Genomic DNA, 8,127 nt, shown 5'->3' with positions numbered 1-8,127 from the left:
ATGGTAAACACATTTGTAGCACTTTCAATTCAGAATATATATCTTCAGCATCAATGTCAAATTTATCATTATGTTTCAGGGCATCTTGAAGCTTATCACAACATTTATGCAATTTATTCTCATCCAGTGAAGATAACATCTTATGATTAAATAAAAAGCCAAAAATATCTTCAAAAATTGTCAATTATTCAAAATTATTTCCCCATTTCCATCTCAATTCTCTTAATATAAGCTTTGTTTCGCAATTATGAATAAAAATCAATTTTTTTAAAAAAATAATCTCAGCCGCCTACATTACCCTTTCCTCTCTCTCTAAAATATCTTGTCACACAGCTCCCTTCAATTTAGAGAATCCCTTACTAGAAATAGGTGCAAGAGATCGATACCACCATCATCCACCACATCTAAATCTAAATCAATTAAGCCATGGCCAACCAGCTTCTTCAAACCTTAACTCCTCTCCTCTCCTCCATCATCCTCCTCCTCGCCGTTTCCAACACGGCGTTGTCCCAAACGATGTCCTTCGCCTACGACTTCACGGTCGACCGGCCGATAGATCTCATCTATCAAGGCAACGCCCACTTCCCGACGGACTCCACCTTCCTCCGCCTCACAGACGCACTGCCGTGCCATGTCGGCCGCGTCTTGTACTCGAAACCGGTCCAATTCGGGCAGTCCGGTGGTCAGGTCGACTTCGAAAGCACCGTGAACTTCATCATCACCCCCGGCGCCGCCGACAACGAGCCTGCCTACGGCCTCGCCTTCTTCATTGCCCCCGTCGGCTCCACCATCCCCCTTGGATCCTGCGGGGCCAACCTCGGAATCTTTGGCCCCAACGGCAATAGCCCCTCGGTCTTCGCCATGGGAATCAACGCCCACGTCAACGACGCGTGGGATCCGAACTATCCCCACATCGGCATCCACATCGAATCTCGGATACCCCGCAACTTGACGAAGTTCAATAGCAACATACTCGGGCGGCAGGTGACTGCGTGGATCACCTACGTCGGAGCCACGAGGATGATCTCCGTCCGTGTCACCGCCGGCTCGCAGACGTTTGATGTCAGCTATGAGTACGATTTGAGCGACTTACTTCCTCAGCAGGTTCAGGTTGGGCTATCCGCCGCCACCGGACAACACGTCGCCGTTCATGACATCGTCAGTTGGAATTTCAGGGCCACCGTGGAGCAGACAAATGCCGCGGCGAGGAGCAGGAAGGAGCTGGCCGGCAACATTATTCGTCAATTTGTGTGATTTTGTGATGTGTGTGTGTGTGTGCATGTGTGTCGTAAATCAATAAGGACTAAGCGATCGAGTCTGCTTTGTGGTCTCTATGTATACAAATAAGACGATCATAAATCGGCCATCTCTATGTATAAACTATGCAGGGTGTGTCTAGTTTTGTGGTCTTTGCAAGGTAATCTATGGAAGATTTCTAAAAGAACCTTTATCGAACAGTTGGCATACCATACATGAAGTAAGATAATTCTTTTTTTTTTTAAGCAACAAATTTAAAGTAAGATAATTCTTGTTAATCCAATAGTGAATCAGTGAAAAAATACACAAGAACATGAGAAATATAAATACTCCCTCCGTCCCGGCTTTTGGTATCCAGTTGAGAACGGCACGGGTTTTAATAAAGTGATTGATGTGTTGTGAGTGGAATAAGGGTCTCACATTTTATGTGAGAGTTAAAATAATTAAAGTAGAGTAAGGGCCCCACCTACTTTTACCAAAAATAGAAATGAATACCAAAATGTGGGACGGCCAAAAAATGAAAGTTGGATACTAAAAGCTGGGACGGAGGGAGTACTAAGGATCCTATTCGACTAAGTAATTCTCGCACAGCCTGCGCCTAAATTGTAATTAGACTCTAAGGTGTGTTTGCTTTTTATCCCTCTAAATGGAGGGATAACAAAAATTTATGCATTTAAATGTTTGCTTTCTTATCCCACATCCTATATAAATACCATTTTTTCTTCCTTATTTTCACTTCAATGAGGGATAATATTATCACACCAAATTTCCCAAATGTCTAGTATTGTTAGATGACAATATTAAACATTAGGGCTTGCAATATATAGTCTACCAGTAGGATGTAAACATCTATATCCTTTGTGTTCATGACTATATCCTAAAAAGAGACATTTTGAGGATCTGTATTGAAGTTTAGAAGTGTTATATGGCCTAAGGTATGGGAAACAACTGTAGCCACATGTTTTAAGAAACTCATATAATCTGGAACTTGATGAAATTAATAAACTTTGATATGGGGAGATATTATGTAGTGAAGGAGTGGGAAGACGATTTATGATATAAACTGCAGTTGTAAAAGTATCCCACCAGAATTTTTGTGGAAGAGATGCAGTAGCTAACAAAGTAAGTCCAAGTTCCACAATGTGCCTATGTTTCCTTTCAGATTTTCCATTCTGTTGGTGTGTGTGTGGACAAGAGTGTGCCTAGATTTTCAAGGAATGACTTTAGTGGTCTGTATTCACCCCCCCAATCGGATTGAACTGCTCTTATTTTAGTATCAAACTGCCTTTCAATGAAAGTAATGAATCTTGTGAAGACAGGTTGAACTTTAGATTTTAGTGTTAAAGGAAAAATCCATGTAAATCTTGTAAAATCATCTATAAAATGTATATAATATCTATAACCATCAGTGGAAGATATGGAACTAGGACCCCATACATCAGTGTGCACAAGTTGAAAGGGTGCAGTGGTTTTAACAGCAATAGAAGGAAAGTTTATAGAATGGATTTTTCCCACTGCACAAGCATCGCAGAAAAATTTTGACTTCAAACTTATAGATTTATTCATTGCTTGTAAAGCATGTTGAAGTACATTATTACATGGATGTCCTAATCCATTGTGCCAAAGATTTGCATCAGATGGTAGTATAGTTCTAGCATTACAAGATAAGGCAGCTAGACTAGTGGGAGAAGGAGTGGGTATCTTGGTAAGATCCAAATAATAGAGACCTTCAATAAGCTTGCCCTCCAGCAAAATTTGATGAGTGACTTTGTCCTTTACAAAACAAAAATCTGAATGAAATTCAGTATTGGTGATGTGAGCTTGAGGTGGATTTGAAGACTGTGGTGGTGGTTCTGGACCAGTAAAGCTCACATCAAATCTCTTGAAACACTTTAGTGCCACATATATGATTTGTCTTGCCACAGAGTTGGCAAGTAGGTTTGTTACCATTTGAATACCTTCCTCTTCCTCTTCCTCTTCCTCTTCCTCTTCCTCTTCCTCTGTTGCTAGAGCCCCTCCCATACCTGCCACGTCCACGAGTATTGCTATTTCCTTGATTTTGTTGATATGTTGCATGTGCTTGAGGGGAGAAGTGATTTGTAGCATAATGTGAAACAACAGCTTGATTTTGAAGGCGAAGTTCATGTGTTTGAAGTGCAAATTGCACTTCCAGTAAAGACATATCATCACATCGAGAAGAAAGCAGAACACTAATACTCTCAAATTCTGGTCCAAGGCCTTGAAGAATATATGAAATGAGATCTGATTCAGTGATCGGCTGACCTATGTTGTACAGCTGATCTGAGATCTCTCTGAATTTGAGTATGTAATCATCAATAGTTGATTCTCCTTTCTTCATGGTTTAGATCTGGCTGCGCAACTGCATAACACGAGCATTTGATTGAGAATGAAATAAAACTTCAAAGGCTTTCCAGATCTGAGCTGCTGTAGTGCAACGACCTATGTACCCCATCATTTGAGGAGTGATCGAAGATAAAATCCAGCTGAATAAGAACTTATCTCGTCGAAGGCAATTCAGAAATTTTGGATCGACAACTGGATCAGCGGTTGTAGAACTCGACTCCAGAAATTGAGGAGGAGCTTCGGTTTGAAGAAGAACATCATCAAACGCATAAGCTTTAGCAGTGGCTAAAACTTGAACCTTCCAGAAATTGTAATTGTTTCGATCTAGTTTCAACAAGATAGGATGCATTGTGAGAAGAGGTGTGAGATTTGGTGTGAGGTTAGGTGTAGACTGAGAAGATTCCATGGAGAAGAACAGAGAAAAGGCGTGTGTAGAAGAAAGAAAGCGGTAACCGCTGTGGATCGGAAAAAAATTAGCTAGCTCGATACCATGTTAGATATGAAGTAAGCCAAGCTCATGAGTATGCAGTGAAGAATCAAATCTTATTAATCCATGGTTTACACTATTTATAGAAGGGTTAAGTACCATTTCCCCCCTATCGTTGGCGTCCCTATCGCGCCTAGGACCCTAAAGTCAGGGTTAGCGCTGTTTACTACCTCAACGTGGCAAAATCGAAGCAAATACACCCCACGTTTTAACACCGTTAAAACGCCGTTAGAAAAATATTTTTTTTAATTTTTAATTTAGGTGGGCCCAAACTCTCTCTCTCTCTCTCTCCTCCCCCTTTCTCTCCACCACCGCACTCCTCTCTCTTCCAGACCACCGCCGCAAGCTCCACCACCTTCTTCCAGACCATCGCCGCCGCCTCCCTGAAACCCCTCCTATCCAACAACGATGTTGCCTTCATCCTCTCCCCGGCCTCCCTCCACATCCCCGCCCTCTACTTCTCTCTCCTCTCTTTAGGCGTCGTCGTCTCCCCGTTCAACCGAATTGAAGAAATAGCAAAAATAAATCGCAATTCAAGTGGAGATGAGGGTGGGTCGATGCTTTAGATACAGTAGAGCCAAGATCTAGGATTTGGAGAAGAGGGTGGGCCGCTGCTTCAGATACAGTAGAGTCGAGATCTAGGATTCGGATAAGAGGGTGGGCCATTGCTTGAGTTACAGGTGGCGGTGATGGCTGGAATAGAGGGTAAATGGAGAGTGAGAGAGAGCAGAGACGAGGGTGCTCAAGGCGATGGCGACGGCGCTGCCGCTGCTTTCTTCGAAAAATCTGATGAGTAGAGTGAGACGAGATTGGAGGGGAATAGAGAAAGGTCGATAGTTGGTGAGGGATGAAGGATGCTAGGGCACATCGGTCGAGGAGCCAGGCGGTGGAAGAGCCCCGACGGTGGAGCTTGAGAGAGAGGAGCGGTGGCGTGCAGCGGTGGTTTGGTAGAGGGTGGTGGAGCTTGCGGTGGTGGTTTGGAAGAGAGAGGAGTGCGGTGGTGGAGAGAACTAGGGAGGAGAGAGAGAGAGAGAGCTGGGGCCCACCTGAATTAAAAATTAAAAAAAATTATTTTTCTAACAGCGTTTTAACACCGTTAAAATGCGGGGGTGTATTTGCTTCGATTTTGCCACGTTGTGGTAGTAAACAGCGCTAACTCTGACTTTAGGGTCCTAGGCGCGATAGGGACGCCAACAATAGGGGAAAAATGGTACTTAACCCTTTATAGAATACAAGCTATAAGCTTTAACTTAAACCTAACCTCTGCATTTACACGTCAGCTTACAGCTTAACTAACTCTTAACAACAGCTTAACTAACTCTTAACAATATAACAGCTTAACTATTCTAATAAGTATAGGGGTGCTGGACGTGATAAGTGTTGGTTTTGCGGAAGCTATGATAGGGAAATTTAGGGAGAAATGGAGTTTTACTTTGAGTTGCTACAGCACACTCATATATTTAAGTTGGTTTTACTTGATATGTTTTTCTTGATTTTACAAATGAGAAGCAACACTATTTATAGTGTGCAATGGATAACTCTAGAGACACTAGGTATTAATAAGCCAATACATGCATGAGACTCTTGAGATATTACACTTATGAATGTGACTCTTAATCTAACCAACACTAAATATAAACAAGTATTCAAAAGGTCAAGAGACAAATTATGTTATTTAACAATAATGATGTCCATGTTGGAGGTGTACCCTTCTTTTAATAAATCAAAAATGTCATTATTTATTAAATTGATTTCGAGCCGATAATGCCAAAGTAATAGAGATCTCAAGTGCTATTATACTATTTATTTTGATTTTGCGCATAAACTTTAAACTTTTTCCAGAATACATGAATGTTACTCTTTTAACTTTTAATTGTTAGAACGAATTTCAAAGTCTATATATATGCAAATTTTAAAGTAATAATCATAAACAATGATAAATAGTACCGAGTTATACTATATATATGGTAGCAAATTTATTTTTGTCTCGAGCGAAATATGCGTAAATAGCAGCGATCTCGAGTGCCATTTACTCTATATAAAAGACATTCATCACCATAGTTAACTGTGTAATAATAATCTTATATATCTAAGTGCCAGTATATTTTCTTGGAGAAACCAAGATATATTATCTTAAAGAAAATATCTGAATTAAGCTGACTCAGTCATATCCATCAATAATACAACGGATTAGGTGAAGTTGCTTGCAATTAACAGCTGGAATAAGTATTTAATTGTTAATAAACACACGAGGACATTTGAGAGCGTGGGAAATATTTAAATACTACTTATACAATAAGCATCAATCATTAAGGGTTATTGTGTGGTTGACTGCGTCCTCGATCAGTCGATCTGTCACGTTATTGTGCTACTTAATTGCTAAATCACCAAATTAATTAAGGGTTAATTGCCTATAAATTCAAAATATTTTTCTGAATTTGGGAATTGCACCTATTCTTTTATTTATTTTTTCTTTCTCAGGATCCATAACCTTTCTTCTTTCTCTAATTTATGTTCGGTCATCGGTTTTCTCAATAGTAATTAGTTTTTTCTTTATAAGTTGAAAACATCTATATACAATAGCAAAACATAATTCATTCACCACCTTAATCTTATCTCCTATGTGGTGTTTCCACAATTTTTTATTCTTATTTTTTGTAAATTCCACAATTTATGCCATCTCAATTTCATATTTTATTTTCAACATTAAATGGAATCTATTTAGGTTTATTGCTATATGAATTAGAAAATGTGTCGGATTGCATTCATTGTTGTACTAGAAGATTTGAATAAGAATCTCATACTTTTGTTGTGATAATGAAAAAATTAAACTTGCATTTTTTGAAGTTCCTCCGAAGTTGGATGAATTATTTACATCCCAATTAGAAGAAGTTATTAGTTTCAAAAGGAATATTCATGCTTATAATATCATATTCTCTGCTAAATGAAAAGGTTACACTTTTGTTTTAAATCGTAGTCTATAAGGTGTGAAGAATGACCAAATTTGTACGAGTGAATCTCTTCCTACCTCAACAAGTCAAGTAAATCACATACATTCATATAAGAGATACCACTATAGATAATATTCCATCTACTACAATGTGGTAGGTAATTAGTAGAGATCATAAGGTCAATTAATCTCGAGTACACGAGGTGAGAGCTTTTTTGCATGTGTAATAAAATATGATGATTAAACAACATTTTCATTCATGTAGTATACTACTACAAATAGAAGCAAGAGTTAACACATTCATACACCATCACTCACTACTCAATATAATTAAGCCATGGCCAACCTATACCAAACCCTAATCTTCATTGCCCTCCTCCTCGCCGCCGCCGCCAACACGGCGCGGTCCCAATCGACGGCCTTCACCTACGACTTCTGGGGCGACCAGCCGACCGAGCTCCTCTACCAAGGCGACGCACATTTCCCGTCGGACTCCACGTTCCTCCGCATGACCAACACCACCGCCTCCGGCACCGCCGCCCAGCACAGAGCCGGCCGGGTGGTGTACCCGACCCCGATCACGTTCTGGGAGGCCGGGGCGCAGGTCGATTTCGAGACCACCGTGAAGTTCATCGTGACCCCCACAGCCGGCGACATGACCCCGGCCGACGGCTTCACCTTCTTCGTCGGCCCCGTCGGCTTACCCCTCGGCTTCACCGGCGGTGCCTACGGAGTCTTCAACACCTCCGGCCTCGCTGCCTCTGTCTTGGCCGTGGAATTCGACATTTACCCCAACGCCGAAGTGGATCCAACCTATCCTCATATTGGGATCGACATTGAATCTAATGTTTCGAAAAATTTGACCAACGTCGGCACCGCGTTGCTCCGGCAGGAGGTGACGGCCATCATCGGCTACAAGAAAGCCACTAACCTGATCAGCGTGAGAGTCGCCGCCGGCTCACAAATATACGAAGTGAGCTATGTGTTCGACCTGAGCACCATTCTTCCCCAGCAGGTGCAGGTCGGGATCTCCGGGGCCACCGGAGTGTTGGGAATTAGACGCAACTAA

The 8,127-nt window shown here is 41.3% G+C and overlaps 2 protein-coding genes across 2 annotated transcripts; both read left to right on the top strand.

The window, feature by feature from the left end:
* The first annotated feature begins 335 nt into the window (after positions 1–335).
* LOC131026558 (mannose/glucose-specific lectin Cramoll-like) lies at positions 336–1,457 on the top strand. The gene has a single exon (XM_057956448.1). It carries the CDS (start codon positions 427–429, stop codon positions 1,252–1,254), a length of 828 nt encoding a protein of 275 aa, XP_057812431.1. The 5' UTR covers positions 336–426; the 3' UTR covers positions 1,255–1,457.
* A 5,938-nt stretch (positions 1,458–7,395) lies between these two features.
* On the top strand, positions 7,396–8,127 carry LOC131024724 (concanavalin-A-like). The gene has a single exon (XM_057954262.1). It carries the CDS (start codon positions 7,396–7,398, stop codon positions 8,125–8,127), a length of 732 nt encoding a protein of 243 aa, XP_057810245.1.

This window comes from Salvia miltiorrhiza, chromosome 5 (assembly GCF_028751815.1).
Source record: "Salvia miltiorrhiza cultivar Shanhuang (shh) chromosome 5, IMPLAD_Smil_shh, whole genome shotgun sequence".
Classification (NCBI taxonomy): Eukaryota; Viridiplantae; Streptophyta; class Magnoliopsida; order Lamiales; family Lamiaceae; genus Salvia; species Salvia miltiorrhiza.
The sequence above is the reverse complement of the archived record's forward strand: the minus strand, read 5'-3'. Positions and strand labels throughout refer to the sequence as shown.

Coding starts and splice junctions, on each gene's coding strand:
- LOC131026558 (XM_057956448.1), top strand. CDS start 427: ATGGCCAACCAGCTTCTTCAAACCTTAACTCCTCTCCTCTCCTCCATC.
- LOC131024724 (XM_057954262.1), top strand. CDS start 7,396: ATGGCCAACCTATACCAAACCCTAATCTTCATTGCCCTCCTCCTCGCC.